General features: G+C 40.7%; 1 protein-coding gene across 4 annotated transcripts in view; it reads right to left on the reverse strand.

Moving 5' to 3' along the window:
* Positions 1 to 18,150, reverse strand: part of BBS9 (Bardet-Biedl syndrome 9) — a 291,982-nt gene extending 273,832 nt beyond the window's left edge. For all 4 annotated transcript variants that reach the window (XM_048299201.1, XM_048299191.1, XM_048299181.1 and 1 more), the window contains exons 1-5: positions 17,980 to 18,150; positions 16,741 to 16,861; positions 13,247 to 13,397; positions 12,034 to 12,098; positions 9,487 to 9,600 (exon numbers count right to left, since the gene is read on the reverse strand). In XM_048299201.1, the coding sequence (XP_048155158.1) occupies positions 9,487 to 9,600; positions 12,034 to 12,098; positions 13,247 to 13,397; positions 16,741 to 16,852 (442 nt within the window). In that variant the 5' untranslated portion in view covers positions 16,853 to 16,861; positions 17,980 to 18,150. The remainder of the gene's footprint in view (positions 1 to 9,486; positions 9,601 to 12,033; positions 12,099 to 13,246; positions 13,398 to 16,740; positions 16,862 to 17,979) is intronic.
* Positions 18,151 to 18,331: the final 181 nt, after the last annotated feature.

Consider the following 18,331-nt stretch of genomic DNA (forward strand, 5'->3'; position numbering starts at 1 on the left):
TTCAAAAGAAGACAGTAAAGTAGGAATAAGAGTCATTTTCCAAACTACTGCCTTCTTTCTCAGATTACTCTACAGACAGGAAAACATACCATGCCTAAATACCTTCAATATGGACATGACAAAGTCAAGGCACAGGTCAGAGTTTATTCTGTATGTTGCAGGTACAAAATTAAGGTAACTTCAGCACTAATTATCTAAACATCATGTTAGGAAAAGACAATAAAAATTAATTATGAAGTAATATGAATTTATTTGCACTGAGTCAAAAATTAGTTTTGCTTAATGCCCATTCTCTGCAAATCTTTTACTGTGCCAATATGCAAATTCATTAGATTCTTAAGCAGCTGATAATTATCTCAACTAATCTCTGTGATTATATATCTATAAGGAGTTTTAATATTTTTACATGAAGATGGTTTACTACTATTATTTCATATAACTGATGTCAACAATGGTAAATTGATTAACCAAAATTCTGCACAGGTGAAACAGATCCAATTCATCAGTATTTTAATTAGAACAACTAGGCCTACATGATTTAGGTGTAACCACAAACAAAAAAACATGGGAATGATATAAAATGATGACCAAATTATGTCAATCACAAAATGTAACAATACTGGCTCAAAATCCAATCACTACCTATCTACCAAAAAAAAACCCCTTCTCACTGTTTTTCAATTAACATTGTTTTAACATTATAAACACTAAACAATATATGGAATATTGCTTCATAAGACTTCACTATTTCTATATTAATACCAGATTTACACCCTAAAACCTGAACTGGAGGCACACTCTGTGATAAAGAATAAGAAAAGGAATTCTTAACTAAAACATTATATCCAATTCACTTGCTTCATTTCTGTCTTTTAACAATGGAAAAATATGCAACTTATTTATCAGAAGCTTTCAATCAGCAGTGAGTTTCAATCAGCAAAAAAAATTTCCATCACTTAGGGTTTACCAGCCAAGTACAATAATTCTTAATTATTTATGGGGACAAACTTTTAGAAGAGCATGTTGTTATAGGACAAGGGGCAAAGGTTTTAATGAAAAAGGGTTGATTTAGATTAGACATAAAGAAGAACTTTTTAACAAGGAGGTTGGTAAAACACTGGAACAGGTTGTGCACTGAGGTGGTGGATGCACCATCCCTGGAAATATTCAGGGTCAGACTGGACAGGTCTCAGAGCAACCTGGTCTAGTTGACAATGTCACTGCTCATCCCAGGGACCCACTAGATCAGGTTGCTCAGGAGCCCATCCAACCTGGCCTTGAAAAATCCCAGGGATGGGACACCTCTCTTCTTTTAGTACAAAACCATTCCCCTTTTCCCTATTGCTATTTGCCCTTGTAAAAAGTCACACTCCCTCTTCTCTGTAAGCCCCCTTTAAATACTGCAAGGCCACAAGGTCTCCCTAGAGCCTTCTCTTCCTCAGGCTGAAAAATCCCAGCTGTCTCAGCCTGTCTTTGGAGGAGAGATGTTCCATCCCTCTGACTGTTTCTGTGGACCTTTCTGGACCTGCTCTAACAGGTCCAGGTCTTTCCCGTGATGAGGACTCCAGAACTGTATGCAGCACTGCAGGTGGGGTCTCAATCACCTCCCTCACTCTCCTGGTCACACTGCTTTTGATGCAGCCCAGGATATGCTTGGCCTTCCAGGCTGTGAAGACTAAGGCAAAAAACTTATTGAGTACCTCAGTCTTCTCCATATATGTTGTTACCAGTTCTCCTTTGTCATTTATTGGGGGGTACACCATCCTTGGCCTTTCTTTTCTGACCTTTATACTTACAGAATAGCTTTTTGTTATTTTTAACATCCCTCGCCAGGTCCTGTTCCATCACTGCTTTGACTTTCTTGATCCCGTTCCTACACCATCTAAATGATATCCCTGTACTCTCCCCAGGTCACCTGTCTTCTGTTTCCACTGGCTGTGCATCTCTTTCTTACTTCTCAGTTTGAGGACCAGATCCTTGCTCATCCACATCCATGTCTGCCCTGCCTTGCTTGATTTCTTACACACTGGGATGGAGAGCTTTCCACTCTAAGAAAAGTGTCCTTAAAGCGCTGACAGCTCTGGTCAGCTGCTTTGCCCCTAAGGACAGTTTTCCAGGGCATCTCATTCACCAACTCCTTAGACATCTTGAAGTTCACTCTTCCGAAGCTGAGGGTCCTGACTTTGCTTCTTGCCAAGACCATGCTCCTTGAGAGCACAAACTCAACCAGGGCGGGGTCGCCACAGCCCAGGCTGCCTCCAAATTTAACCTCTCTAATGACCTCATCATCTAAAATTATGAGCTTGAGCCAAATACCAGGTCATTGGTATTTGACTCATAAAGACTCAGAACAACATACTACAGATGTGAAAACAGAAAATACTTTCCAAGATACTGTAAACTATCAGCAAACATCATTTCATATAATGACAGTTGAATTCTTAGCCCAGCAGTCTCTGGTGGTGTAATTGCATGATGCCATAATAGTATAACCTGACCTTATAAAACTCACGTGATGAATGGGTTTATATAAAGTAAAATTTTTGTACAGCTGAGTCCTCATCATAAGTCAGGGTGCAACATAAATCATAAAGATATATGCTTTTACACCTTCATTTTCTTTAAAAAAAAAGGCAGTTTAAGGTAGAGTACCCTGAAGGTTTTTAAATTTTATGTCTGAAGTAAAACATGAAGTTTACAATCTGTTCATTACTTAAGGGTTGTGACATTTTGTGGCTAGGTGAAGAGTTTACTTGGTTGAAAACCAGGGTTCAGCACTACTGACTCATGGTTTTATCATGAATCATCCTTTCTAAAATGACCCATATGCTAGAATTGGAGCACTGGATGACAACTTATAGCTCTAAGACCAGGAGGAAGAGTTCAGAAACAAGAAAAGGAGACATGCATTCTAAACAACAAAGGCAGTGTCCTCAAGTTAAGTTCAACCTTTGAAAGTCTGAGCTAACAATACTGATTTTTTTAAATATAGAAGCAACAGCTGATCTTCCTATGTCCCTTCTTGATAGTTCGTTGTTTTCATTTTAGCACCAGTGTTCAGAGACAGCCAGGAACAAACACACAGCTAAAGCAGCAAAGAAATGTAAAGATCTGCATTATAATCCTTTGCCACAGATTTTTAAAGTTGTAGGTCCCAGCTAACCCTGCCTACACTATGCTTGACGTCTATATTTTCATCTTTGTAGGTGTTTCCCATTTACTATTTTGAAACATTTCCATTAGCTTTGTTTAGAATTCTAGCTAAACTTATAAGGGATTTCATAGTTATTTCTCACACCTCTGGGCTTTTAACATTTCTGCTGAAAATAAGATTCAAGTTCATTTCACCTTTTTGCTAAAGTTCTACAACCAACAGAATACATTTTGTTTCAATCAATAAAAGACTTTTAGCTATAGAGGTTTTCAGAAAGTGCTTTTGTGTTTTCTACACCTCAGTAAATGTTGCGGTAAATACACCTGTAGAATCAGTTCAAGGATAAATGCAGATATAGAAATGCTGACTGGTAAGTGTTGTAAGAGGACCATCTAGTGGTGACAACCACAAGTCACACTGCTATTTTTAAGAAAAATGTACACTGTTAATCTATGCAAGCCACTGGTCAACTTCTCAGTCTTTGGGTTTTCTATTCCACAGCTTTGATAGTTTCTTTAATTTAGGTTTCAACTTTCTATTATGAGAATAAATGAGGTTGTTGATTTTCTTCATCTGTTCCTGTTATGAGAACATCTTTGTCAATTCTTCCATATGTGAAAATTGCTCATAGATCAAATAATTAATCTGAAGACACTAGCAAGAATGAAATTTAGCAACTAGGCTACCAAATAGGTTTCTTTACTTCACAATACTCCCAACAGAGAAATAACTAATAGCTTTTTTCTTAATACAAGAGACAAAAAAATCAACAGTTGAGAAGTGACAGTTGTACTTTGTATGTTTTACATCTCCATCACATTTCAGCCAAAGAGATGTGCTGTCTAATAGACCAAAACATTACAAGAGTCTAAGCTTGCCATAAACTAGCAGGGACAGAACAGCAAAAACTTACATTGAAGAAAGCTGAATGAGAATGAAATACACATCTAGTGGTATTTGTTTCTATACTTCAATACATGAAACAACTCCAAAGACATTAAAATCATCAAATCATAGAATGGTTTGGGTTGGAAGAGTTCTTACAGGTTATCTAGTCCAAACCGCCCCCTGCAATGAGGGACATCTTCTAGATCAGGTTGAACAAAACTCCATCCAATCTGACCTTGAGTGTTTTACCACCCTCATAAAAAAACTTCCTCCTTATATCTAATCTAAATTGTCCCTCTTTTAGTATAAAAACATTCCCCTTTGTTCTATCACAACAGTCCCCACTAAAACATTTGTCCTCAGCTTTCCTGTAAGCCCCCTTTAAGTACCTAAAGACCATACTAAGGTCTCCCTGAATCCTTCTTCTTCTCCAGGCTGAACAACTCCAACTCTCTTGGCCTGTCTTCGTAGGAGGTACTCCAGCCCTCTGATCATCTTCATGGCCCTCCTCTGGACCTGCTCTAACAGGTCCAGGTCTTTTCCGTGATGAGGACTCCAGAACTGTATGCAGCACTGCAGGTGGGGTCTCACAAGGGAGAAAATCACCTCCCTCACTCTCCTGGTCACACTGCTTTTGATGCAGCCCAGGACATGCTTGGCCTTCCAGGCTGTGAGCACAAACTATTGCACCACATCCAGCTTTTCATCCATAAGAACACCCAAGTTCTTCTCTGTAGGACTGCTCTTAATTAATTCATCTCCCTGTCTGTACTCATGTCTGAGATTGCCCAGACCCAGGTGCAGCACCTTGCATTCGGACTTGTTGAACCTTGTCAGTTTCCCATGGGCCCACTTCTCAAGCTTGTCCAGGTCCCTCTGGATGGCATCCTGTCCTTCAGGTGTGTCAATCCCACCACACAGCCTGGTGTCATCTGCAAACTTGCTGAGGGTGCACTCTATCCCACTGCCTAGATCACTGATGAAAAAATTAAAGAGCACTGGTCCTGCTACGGATGCCCAAGGAATAACATTTGTCATTCTATACTTCTGTAGGATGGTGAAGGGCCTGGAGGGGAAACCTTTTAAGGAGCAGCTGAGGGCACTAGATTGGTTCAGCCTGGAGAAGAGGAAACTGAGAGGGGATATCACTGTGGTCTTCAGCATCCTCCTGAGGGGAAGTAGAGGGGCAGGTACTGGTCTTTCACTCTTGTGACCAGTGACAGGACTTGAGAAAATGACAAGAAGCTGAGTCAGGGGAGGTTAAGGTTAGATATCAGGAAAAATCTTTTCACACAGAAGGTGGTTGAGCAGGTGCTCCACGGAAGTGGTTGCAGCACCAAGTCTGTCTGAGTTCAAGAAGCACATTCTGCACAGGGCCAGGAGTTGGACTAGATGATCCTGATGGATCCCTTCCAACTCAGCATTTTCTATGATTCTCTGGATGCAACCATCCAACCAATTCATCAACCAGTGAACAGCCCACTCCTGAAAACCATCTCTCTCCAATTTAGAGAGAAGGATGTTGTGGGGGAGTGTGTCAAAGGCTTTACAGAAATCCAGATAGATGACATCCATAATCCTTACCTTGACCACTGATGTAGTTACTCCATGGCACTCTACCACTAGGCCACTAGGTTGATCAGCCAGGACTTGCCCTCAGTGAAGCCGTGCTGGCTATCTTGAGTCATATCCCTGTCCTCCATGTGCCTTAGCATAGCTTCTAGGAAGTTCTATTCCATGATCTTTCCAGGCCCAGATTTGAGGCTGACAAGTTGCTACTTCCTGGGATGCTCCTTTCCAGCCCTTTTAAAATGCATTAAATGTTTCCCTTTTTCCAGTAACTCTGGACTTCACCTGCTGCCATGACTTTTCAAGAACCATGGAGTGTAGCTTGGCAACTACATCAGACGATTCCTTCAGGACTCTGGGATGCCTCTCAGTCAGGTCCCACAGATTTATGTATGTTCCAAGTTCCTCAGGTGGTCATGAACCCAATCTTTTCTTGCAGTGGGAAAGACTTTGCTCCCCCAGTCCCCATCCTGCTCTCTACCACTTGAGAGTGTGGGAAGACAGATTGCAAGTGATGACTGAGGAAAAAAATTTAGTATCTCAGCCTTCTACTCGTCCATTGTTACCAGTTTGCCAGTGTTGCTTCCTTTGACCTACCTTTTCTGGTTGACCTACCTTTTCTGGTTAACCTACCTGTAGAAGCCCTTCTTGTTCTTTGCACCCCTCGCCAAGTCCATCTCCAGCTGTACCTTTGCTCTTCTGACCCCATCCCTACTCAACCGGACAGCATCCCTATATTCTTCCCAGACCACCTCTCCCTGCCTCCACTGGCTGTGCATTTCCTTCTTGCCCTTTAGTTTGACCAGCAGGTCTCAACTCAGACTTGCCAATCTCTTGCCTTCCTTTCCCAATTTCTTGTACCTGGGGATCCTGAGCTCTTGCACTCTATGGAAGACATCCTTGAAGATCTGTCATCTTCTGACTCCTTGTCCCTGAAGGCAGTTTCACAAGGGGTCCAACTGACTTCGAGGACTTCAAGGTCCAACCTTGAAGAGTGGGAAGTTTGCTTTCCTAAAGTTCAGGGTCCTGACTTTACTTTTCACCTGTCCCATACCCCTCAGGACTGCAAACTCAATCTTTTTTTTTTTTTTTTTTTGTCAATGTTAAATCATATGGCTGAGTAGAATGCCCTGCTTTACCAGTGAAGGTAAAGGATTAAGAGCTCCATAAAAAGAAAAAAAGCATAACCTTCAGCAAGAGAAATCCGAGCAAGACTGAGGAACTTCATAGATCAAGTTCTCTGTGTCAACTCCTATAGCCTTCTTTACTTACTCAAATGAAAAATTATGTTCCTGGGGGACTGACATTCACCCTCCTCCCCAACACTCCCATGGTATGCTTTCCCTGAATGCATGCTTTTCCCCTTCTGTTCAACTGCCATTCTCCTGCGTCTGCTTCAGTAGTTCTGTGAACATGACCTGTGAAGTGTCTCTTTCACCCTCACATTGTTTCAAACATGCTTGAGTATAGCAGTAAGACACATATTAGTCACAGTAGTAACAGATGGCAATAAATGCAAAAACTCTCCCTGTATTTTTTTATTCTACTTCCGGAGTGTGGTACAGAAGTTAGACTGTTAGCAAAGCAAGTTCATAGCTGCAGGCTTACAGCACCACCATAAATTAACCTCTACTGAAGATGAGAAACACTGTTAGCAGATGCCTGAAAAGAATTCCAGAGAAGCCTGTGGAAGGCTGATAGTAAAAAAAAATGTTTATTTATTTACAGACTCTCAATGGCACACCAGAACACCTGCCAAACACAGATACACATAGATAGCATGGCAGGCTAGACCAGGACAGGCATTTGTTTACTAAAATTAACAGCACTTGATAGACCTCCTTTCTGGTTCACTCTGGCTGGTCTTGCAAGATGGAAATAAAAACACAATACTGTCCTTTATAAGCCTCAAGGAGAGAGAAAGATATTAAAGATGATACTTAAAAGAACTAAAATCGATATACTACAAAAGGCTTAGGGCAAGATTAAAAGCATAACCTTGATAAGAAATCTAATCAGACAGTCCAGGAAAGCCACATAAAAAGAACATTCAGTCCAGGAAATCTACCAACAAAAGAATATTCCTTCATTTCCCAAAAAGAACTTTCCTCAGTGTTCATTTGGCCAATTTCTCTGATGCTTCAACACATGCCTTACTAGCCTCCTATTAGGTACCTGAACACTCACTATAATTTTCCTAGATTTAGGTCTTAAACAGAAAGCAACTTGATTTTACAATATGAATGTGTATTATTCATTACATAATATAAATCTCTGCCTCCTTTGCTTATTTATGATTTGAGATCACTCTTTGTCCAACAGCAATAAACACACCTATGTGAACTGGAACATGGTGAAGAAAAAAGGAAAAGGAAATGAGCGTGACATGCTAACATAGAAAACTCAGAAAAGTTTACAGAACTTACCAGAGTTCCTTCTGCTGTTCTTGCTGCTTTGTCAGGATTGGCCCTCATTTTGACCATCCTAGGCGTTGAAAAGTGTTTGGCCAGGCAAGGCCAAACTTGAGTTGTGTCAGACCTTGCTGAGTAGGTTCTAGGGTAAACATTACCTCCTGTGTCCCTAGCTTGCAAAGACACCTTCTTCATTAGATTATTTGCATCCACCACAGCTCATGAGACAGGTCTGGCATCAAGACTGAGCTGGCAGTCAGACCTCTACTTAGACCTCCATGGTAAACAAACGTGCATGTCAAAAATCCAGAGAATTTCTTCTGCAGAACTGCATGGTGGTACATGTTGACTTGTTTTATTCTTTCTGAACCATTCCAGACACTCACAACACATAGTTTACAATCCCCTATACATTTGTTACTGCAACACCACTGTAAAGTGTCAGAGAACATTATTCCCTCTTCTCAGATTTAAGAACCTCTGTATCATCTTTCTGCTTTTAACAGGCCATACCATATACACTCACTCCTCAAGATGCTCATGGCATTTATACCTTCTCACTCACATGAGTCGACCATTTTCCCCAAGGCAGTTGTAAGAAATTAGTAGGTGAAAATCTCTTCAATCAGTTAGGATTTTGGTCAGCTGAATTTAAGCCCAGGGACAAGCCTGAATTTAGGGTAAGGCATTGCAGCAATATTACTGGAAGGTTATTACAGGCCCAGAACTGAGGAACTGCCTGTATATATTTGCCATCTTGATGCAGGAGACTTTCTGCCTTGGAAAGTGACTATCACTGCCAACAGTTTAGTGACACTACTTTTTTTGATGACTGCCACCCCCAATATTTTTGGGCAATCTCTACTTCTGAACAGAAAGATATATTATGCAAAGCCAATCTAAATGCTTCCACATGGGAACACAAAAAACATTCACAAAGTCAAAAAAGACTGTTATCTATTAAACTCATTCAAATCTACAGACACACCATAAATACTATTGTCCACTGTTTTTTTTTTTCCAATCAAAGTTTAAGTATTTTTTTTAGAAGTCTGAATTACACATATTTCAAGACATTTTATGCTTTAGGTTCAGCAAAAGATGTTAACTTTTTAACTTGTCCAGGATAAGCAAGTGCAGAAAAGTAAAACAGAATTAAAGCATAGAAGAAAACAATTATTTTTAGATATTAAAGTACTTTACAAGGGAAGAGCCAGGAATTTTGTCATGTTTTTTAAAATCAATGTTTTCCTTGTAGACTCATATCCAGTTCAAAATGTGAGAAAATAACTACTCTGCATTTAATATTCTTTGCTCATTTGAACTTGAGTTATTTTCAATATGTATCAGATAAAAAGTACCATCATGCATAGAAAGATGTTTTCCTCTAGACAGCAGCATCATGCTGCCTTTCAAAATTCTGTTAAACAACTAATTATAAAGAATATACAACAAGGAGCTTACCTTTTACACCACCAAATGGACCATAAGTCATATTACAAGCAGTTCTCTGAAGATTGTGCTCATACATCAGTTTAATCTGATACTGGTTCCCATGCTCCACATTCCCCTGAGTTCCTACAAAAAAAAAAAAAGGGTAAGTATTTATTAATTTGATCCACACACTGTGGAAGAAGTAAAGGGGTATGAGTGTAAACAATCTGAAAAAAATGTAACTTAATTTCTAGTGACTTTTGGGATATGTAGGCTCACACTGCTGCTTTCTGAAAAAAAAAAAAACACCAAGCTACAAAATTCCTAAAGGCCAGAACCAGAAATAAGGTCTCATTATACTATACATACTATAAAGACCTCGCAAGAGGCTGAGATTTTATTATTTAAACGTATTTTTCATGTTGGACGCACCTCTAAGATCAGAAAAAAAGCCTGCTCAAAGGGGAATTCTTATGATTCTCTAGCTATCTGGTAAATATACTTTATCCAACAGCCAGCCTCAGCTGCAATAGTCTTTGCCACAAATTAAGCTGTAGCTGGTCATTAGCTACAATTTGACAAAGCTATGTTTAGGGTACACCTATCACTTGCCTTTACTTTGCCTGAAATTGAATGCAGTGGTCAGCAATGCAAAGATAAAAGACAAACATATGGTAGCAAAAATATTTTTGTGATATACATCACATTCTCTGAAAATGTCTGCATGAATTTTAACTTCCTGTTTCCTTCAGGGAATGAGCAGAAATTAAAAGTCTTTCTAAATAAACTAAAGTTCCTCTTTCAAGAATCAAGTTCTTCCTGAACACCATGGAGAAAGTAAACTTCATTGCATAAAGTAATACTTAAGGACTAATATTAGCAAGGAAAAAAAATAAACCAAAACTTTTGAGAACAGTCACACACATCAGCTGGGAAAAAGGTGTTTTGTGCTAAATCCTACCACAGCTTTAATTATACAAAGATTATTCCAACAACAACTTAAGCAATATTCTATGAAAGACTTGTAGCTTATGCTAACCTTTTAGGCAATTTCTCCAATCAAATCAAACATAGTTTTTAAGCAATTACACCTAAAGCAGGCCCACATTAGGGAAAAGACTGGAATAGACATGAGGGGAAAGGCCCTGGCTGACTAGTAACCAGATAATCAGCAACACTTTGGGATAAACAAGTTAGAAAGTAGCCAGTCTGTGTACAATGACTGTAATACAATACCAAGGCCATACTTGAGTCAGCCCTGAAGGTGCTTTTATTTGTCAGAGAAGCAGGATAGTGATTTTATTATGAATAACAGATATGGTAACATGTACAAAGCAAGTAAAGATTCCACTTTAAGAAAGCGTAATTTTCCTTAAAAGCACAAAGAAATAATGATAGTTATTTCTCAAAGGAGCTTGTTTGAGAGTACCCACTCAGATCACAGAAATTACCATTAAAGTATAAATGTTTACAGATTAGTATGAAAAGTCTATTAAGGCGTTGCAAAATATTACTTTTATTATTACTTAGCTGCTTAAGCCATGTAGACCAAACAGCATATTATAACTACTAAAGACTTCTAGACTTACTGGGTGCTGCTAATGCAAATTTTAAAATAAATTGTTTTAATAAAAATTGTACTGGTAGGCTGCAGTCCTAAGGCATAAACACTATTACAGCAAATGGAAACCATGAAGACTGCAGTACTTCTCAAAGAATCCCTCCTCAGCAAAGATCACTTTCACAGGTGTTTCCAGATAGGCAAAGAGAATCTAAAAAGAGAGCACATTTTTGTAATCTTATCTGACCACAAGGCTGTAAATAGGAAGCAAGCTGCTCCTAGAAGAAAAGCATGCTCTTGTAACAAAAGGAACCACAGAGTGTGTCCCTGCATGGAGAAAATTAACAATGCCATGTTGTCTATTGAATTTTGAAGATGGGTGTACCATTAATAGACTGTTAAATCTGTGCTTTGCCCTCAGCATATGGAAGAAAAAAATCAGTGCATAGAATATGTATTTCGCATCTTGGCTCTTCACATACACAGAGAATACATCATATAGAATTTCCAGCCAAAGGAAGTAGAAGAAAGCGGATTTAAGAGAAAACATCGTGGTTTCACCTTCTTACCAGTATTAACCTCCTGTCTTCTCATGGGCTATCTTACCAATGTTCTGGCTTTCTAAAAAATTATCTGGACTTCTGAGTTCAGAAAGAATTGTAATTGTTTCTTTTTAAAGAGCTAAGCAGGTTGGCATTATACAACCATTTGTTCATTAGCATTTTGAACAATAACACCAATTCATAAAACCATAATGAGAACTAATTGCTCACAATCACTGCTAACCACAGACCACCACAGACATCACAGCATCTCAGGCATGGAGCAGACCAGCAAACCTCTGCTAAACCTAATTACTAATGTTTCCTCTTCATACACAGGCTTGAGTGAAAGAACATGACTGCAGATCTTCAGAGATGATGAGCAAACACTGTATATACCAAGTTTAACATTAACCTAATCCAAACTTTAGAATACACTTAAAATCACTGGAAAGCTTGGATCTGTAAACTAACCTGAAACAGCATACACACAGAGTTTTCGGCAATGCAACACAGCTAGATGAAGTCCTTCAGTACCACTGTAAAGAAGGGTGTAAAAAACATTATTTTCAGATAAATTCAAGTAAAATTCATACAGGATAAAATTCAAGTAACATGTTGAAATTGCTGTCACATGTGAGCCAAATGCAGAGGTTTGGGTGTTAGATATTAGCATATAAACTCAGAAGTACTGATCTTCCTAAATTCATGCTGAAGTGTTTAGAGTTAATTTCAAAATCAAAATTAATCCTTTATGAACATTTTTTCAGATTCCAATATGAAGAGCAACCCAGATATTTTCCCAGTTTAGTCTGAACCTCATTTGAAACAAGGTGCTGTTAATCCTTCTTGGAGGGATGATATGAGGATCATCCCTCCAAACAAGCATATTCAGCAATCACAGACACTACCTTTTTTTTAATTCACATTTGTATGAGCTGCATGGAACCTTCAAACCCTCACATTCTTCTTCCCCCAAACCCAAGTAGCATTTCCAGCACAGAAAGTATTTGTGCTGCAACCATAGAAAATGTTTTAGCTCATTTCACACAGTAAGGCATTATCATTCTTGCACAGGGTCACTCTGGGAGTACTTGACCCTTTGGTCTCAGAGCCCTAATCTTTCCCATGGTTAGTACTTCCATTTTTTAAATAAAGTTCATGCTTCAGTATTAGAAGTTAATTTCAAAATTAAAATTAATCCTTTAAGAATTAATTTCTAAAATAAAGTTCTCCTAAGTAGATTCTCTTACAGCCAATTAACTATAAGGTGTTTTCCTCAGAGTCACAGTATCTCTACTTGGCCACTTATTTCCACTAAATTCATTGGAATTAAGGATCTTCTATCCTCTATCAAACAGGAAACAAATGGCCAGTATTACATCTTAGATCATAACAAGTTAGCCACGTACTCTTAACACCTTACAAGATAACTTTCAATGTATAGTTTTTCCTGTTCTACATACTTCTAAAAAATTGCATGTGGGAGATTATCCTCTATATATACCTTAAGTGAAAATTCTCTCATATCAAGATGAATCAAGCAGCAGATAAATGCATATTATTGGATTCATAGATGTGATTAATAGTTGTCCATCTAGAAACTGAAAACTCACCCTCCAAAACAAAGGAAGGAAATCACATCTAAGACTTAAATAAACAGCACCATAACCTGCCATTTACTTACGAAACAAATTTTCCTACTTCCACCTGCAATATTGGTTCTCGCAACTGCACTTCCAAGAGTAGGTCTTCGGGTTGTACTTCGTCTCCAGGTTTCACAGGATGTGGATTAAAGATTCGGAGATATCCCTTATAACTGCCCACAATAACTTTATCTAAAAAACAAACAAACAAAAACAACATGTAGGATACTACACAGTACAATAGTACATGTGGAATTCAATTTGCTGCAGAGTGCTTCAAATAATACCCTAAAAAGAAAGAATAGGTTGACGTGATTCAATTAATGTTCATTATGCTCTGTCTTCTAAATTGCTAAAGTTTAACTTTAGCAATTACATTTTTTGCAGATACATGAATATCTGTCAGCACCAGAGATGGTAGCAATAGGGTTGAGTGTTTATGGGTAAGAATCAGAGAGAAGGCCAATGAGGCAGGTATCATGGTGGGAGTCTGTTACAGACCACCCAAAAAGGACAAAGAGGCAATGAATATTCTATAAGCAGCTTGAAGAAGTCTCACAATCACCAGCCCTTGCTCTTGTGGAGGACTTCAACTTACCAGATGTCTGCTGAAAATAGAGCAGAGAGGAACTGTCTAGGAGATTCTTGGAGTGTACGAAAGATAACTGCGTGACACAACTGGTGAAGGAGCCAACTAGGGAAGGTGCCCCACTGGATTTGTTGTTTGTGAACAGAGAAGGATTTGTAGGTTATATGATGGTTGGAGGCGGTAGTGGGCACAGCAATCACAAAATTTTATTTTCAATTCTTAGAGAAGGAAGGAAGGGAGACAGCAGAAGGGCTGTCATAGGCTTCCTGAGGGCATATTTTCACCCATTCAGGAGATTGGCTGACAGAGTCCCTTAGAAAGCAGTCCTGCAGGGCAAAGGGGCCCAGGAAGGCTGAACATTTGTAACAAAGGAAATCTTAAAAGGTACAGGACCAGGCCATCCCCATGTGCCAAAAGACAAGTTTGCAGGGAAGAACACCATCCTGCCTGAACAGAGCTTTGGCTGGAACTCAGGAAAAAGAGGAGATATGACCTCTGGAAGAAGGGGCAGCTGAATCAGGGGGCTGCAAGGATGTTGCGAGGTTATGCAGGAAGAAAATTAGAAGGGGCAAAACCCAACTAGAACTTAATCTAGCTACTGCCATAGAAGACAATAAAAACGTTTCTATCAATACATCAGCAACAGAAGGAAGACCCAGGAGAATCTCCATTCTTATGGGACATGGGGGGAAACATAGTGATAAAGGATAAGGAAAAGGCTGAGGTACTTAGTGTTGCCTTTGGCTTAGTCTTCAACAGAACAACAGTAGTTCTCTGGGTACCCAGCTTCCTGAGCTGGAAAACAGGAACAGGGAGCAGAATGAGGTTCCCATAATGCAAGGGGAAATGGGCAACATACTGCTACACCACTTAGACACAAACACAAGTCTATGGGGCAAGATGGGATCCACCCAGGAACACTGAGAGAGTTAGTGGAAGTGCTCACCAAGCTACTCCCTGTTATTTATCGTCAGTCCTGACTCACCAGGGAGCTCCCAGTTGACTGGAAGTTAGCAAATGTGATGCCCATCTACAAGAAGGGTCAGAAGGAGGATCTGGAGAACTACAGGCCAGTCAGCCTGACCTCAGTGCCAGGAAAGTCATGGAGCATATCATCTTGAGTGCCATCATGCAACTTGTATGCATGGGATGCAGGGGATCGGACCCAGCCAGTAGGGGTTTATGAAGGGCAGGTTCTGTTTGGCCAACTTATCTCCTTCTGTGACAAAGTGACCAGCTTAGTGGGCAGGGGACATATTGTGGATGTTGTTTACCTAGACTTCAGTAAACCTTTGACAGCATTTCCCACAGCATTTGCCTGGAGAAACTGGGTGGTCATGGCTTGGACATGTGCATTGTTCACTGGGCAAAATTTGGGTGGGTGGCTGAGCCCAGAGAGTGGTGGTGAACTGACTTACACCCAGATGGCGACTCGTCACAAGTGACATTCCCCAGAGCTCAGTACTGGGGCCAGTCCTGTTTATTGTCTTTATCAATGACCTGGATGAGGGGATCCAGTGCACCCTCAGTAAGTTTGCTGACGACACGAAGTTGGGTGGGATGGTTGATCTGCTAGAGGGTCGGATGGCTCTGTAGCAGGATCTGGACAGGCTGGAGCAATGGGTCAAGGCCAATCATATGAGGTCCAACAAGGCCAAGTGCCAGATCATTCACTTCAGTCACAACAACCCCATGCAACACAACAGGCTTGGGGAACAGTTGCAGGAAAGCTGCCCAACAGAACAGTACCTGCGGTGACGGCCGACAGCAGCTGGAAAATGAGCCAGCATGCGCCCAGGCAGCCAAGAAGGCCAATGGCATCCTGGCCTGTATCAGAATGTGTGTGGCCAGAGAAGTATTGCCCCCCTGTATTCAGCACTGGTGAGATTGCATCTCAAATACTGTATTCAGTTTGGGGCCCCTCGCTACAAGAAAGTCATGGAGGTGGTGGAGCATGGCCAGAGAAGGGCAACAAAGCCAGCGAAGGGCTTAGACGTGCACCAGGGGATGTAAAACCTAGATGGGATACTAGGAAAAATTTCACCAAAAGGATTGTGAAGCATCGGAAGAGACTGCCATGGGAACTGTTTGAATCACCATCCCTGGTGGTATTTAAAAGACATGTAGACGTGGTGCTCAAGGACATGGTTTAGTAGTGAACACCGAGTGTTAGCTGTCGGACTCAATCATCTTAAAGGTCTTTTCCAATCTAAATGACTCTAATGAATTTCTACTGAAAAAGGCTGTACACCAAATCAGTAACAGCTCAACTTTATTCAAATTGTCCTGAAAAGGGAGAGTCTTACATTAAAATACTTTTCAAAGAGTATGGCAGGAATGAAATCAAACTCAAGTACCTCTACTGGGCAAAAACAAAGTTCCAAGGTGAGCATGATATCATAAAGATCCCAATAATTTATTAATTTTTAAAAAATACACACACAAAAACTCTCCCTGACAGCAAAGATCATTTCACATTATTAATGACTACACAGAAAAGCAGGGTTTACTCAAGCAGCGTCACTTATTTCAATCGTCACTTATTTTGCAGACCAAAAGGGCTGTTCATTTGTTTTTCTAAATTCTTAACTTTTTAGCTCTCACCTTCCTTTTTTTTCTCCCCTTAGGTTATTATAAGTCACAATGTGTTTGCTCCCATGACTAACTGAAAATTCTTTATTTTAAAGATATCTACCATTGAGGGAATAAGACATAAGAAAAGTTACTAGAGAACACAAGCAAGAATTAACATGTTGAGCAACATACAAATATAAAAAGACAGAGAGCACTGAATTTGTCTTCTTAAGCCTACAAGGACACATTAAAGATAGCAGACCTAAAACTAACCAGCCAACTAGCCTGGCTAACAAGCTTTCAGCATGCATAGGTCAAAGCAAACTTACAGCAGTGTGGCTTAAAAGCCAGCAATTTCAAGTCTGAATTTACCTTGTCCACTGCCACTATTATCAACATCAGCAACACATAGACAGCCTTGGTCAAATTCTTCCTTTTCTCCAAGTATGGTGGACCACCAGTCTCTAGCTTTAAACAAGGACATTCTTCTTTACTGAAAAGGAAACAAACTACTGTTAAAGCTTATACTAATACATGCAACTGTTTATACAAAAAACTTTGTCAGCAACAGCTTTCCTTAAGTATATTACACCTCTTGGTTTCATACTGCACTAGTGTGAGCTAAATAAATGCTAATTCCAGGTGTCTTGAGTTTCTGATTATATAGTTCAGAAAACAATCTCAGAAATCTTAATGTCATTAGTTAAATTATTTGTGATAGACACTGCTAGTTATATGAAGAAATGCAAGAAAATAACAGACTTTTAAGAACTGTTAAATGCCTTGTGTTACAAGCACTAAGTAATAAAAAGTTTTCAAAGTCACAGAACTGAGGTCTCTTCTCTCTTACCGAGTACCAGGAAAAAAAAAAAAAAAAGTTCTGATGCAAGTCTTCTGCAAGAGAAATTCTTTTTAGACGAGTAAATGGAGACATAAACAGACGACATCAAAACCTCCACCACGTAATCGCCTTGAAGATGCCCCAGTGACACGACTAAAGAACTCGGTCATACAGGGCACAAATCAGCTTTTCTGCTCCCTACCTGATGTTATTTTAAGAAGGGAGGAGGGAAGGAGCGAGGAGGAGACTAATCCCTTTGCAGGCGGCTTGACAATAACATTATCCTAGTTCAAAACTCACAGCTCCATACCTATGAACCCGGACACACTCGATCCCACAGCTCGCACAGGAGGCATGGGGCTGCCAGGCACCGGCAGCTCCAGCGGGAAGAAGGGGAAAAGACGGGATTGGGAACAAACGCAGCCTGCAAGCCCGGGCCTTTCCTCTTTAAAGGAAACCAAGTCCGGCAAACAAAAACACTTATTTTCCACCTTTTTCCCGTCGCTATGCCCGCTAGGCAACCTGCCGCCACCGAGTGCGGGCTGGCACAACCCTCCACACACACCCCCTCACTCCCTCCTGCCCTCTCAGAGTCCCTGAGCAGCACCCACAGCGCCTACACAGAGCCATGGATAGGGACACGGACGGACGAACGGACAGACAGACAGACAGACACACACAAACACACACACACACACACACACACACACACACAGAGAGAGATACACACATCCCCGTGGAGCGGGAGAAGGAGCCCGGCGGGGGCTTACTTGGGCGGGAGGCGACAGCTCCCTGGCACGGTGCAGTCCCGAGCCGCCCCGGAGCGGCAGCCCCGCTTCCTCACAGGAGCTCCTCACTCAGGCGCGGCCCGAGACGAGGCACAGAGTGCAGGGCTACACGCGCATTCCCACCGCCGCCGCCATCTCCAGCATCCTCCTCTCTCCGCCGCCGGCACCAATCTCATGCCCCGCCGCGCCCCGCCCAGGATGGAGCTTGGGAAATGTAGTTTGGGAAGCGGCGCCATGGGCCGTTGGGTTCTTTCATTTCGTCCTGTACGGAGGGGAAGGGCAAAGCAGAGAAGCATTCCTTTTGTATTTTCTGAGAGGAGGAAAAGAACCTCAC

The sequence above is a fragment of the Corvus hawaiiensis genome, chromosome 1, assembly GCF_020740725.1.
Source record: "Corvus hawaiiensis isolate bCorHaw1 chromosome 1, bCorHaw1.pri.cur, whole genome shotgun sequence".
Lineage (NCBI taxonomy): Eukaryota > Metazoa > Chordata > Aves > Passeriformes > Corvidae > Corvus > Corvus hawaiiensis.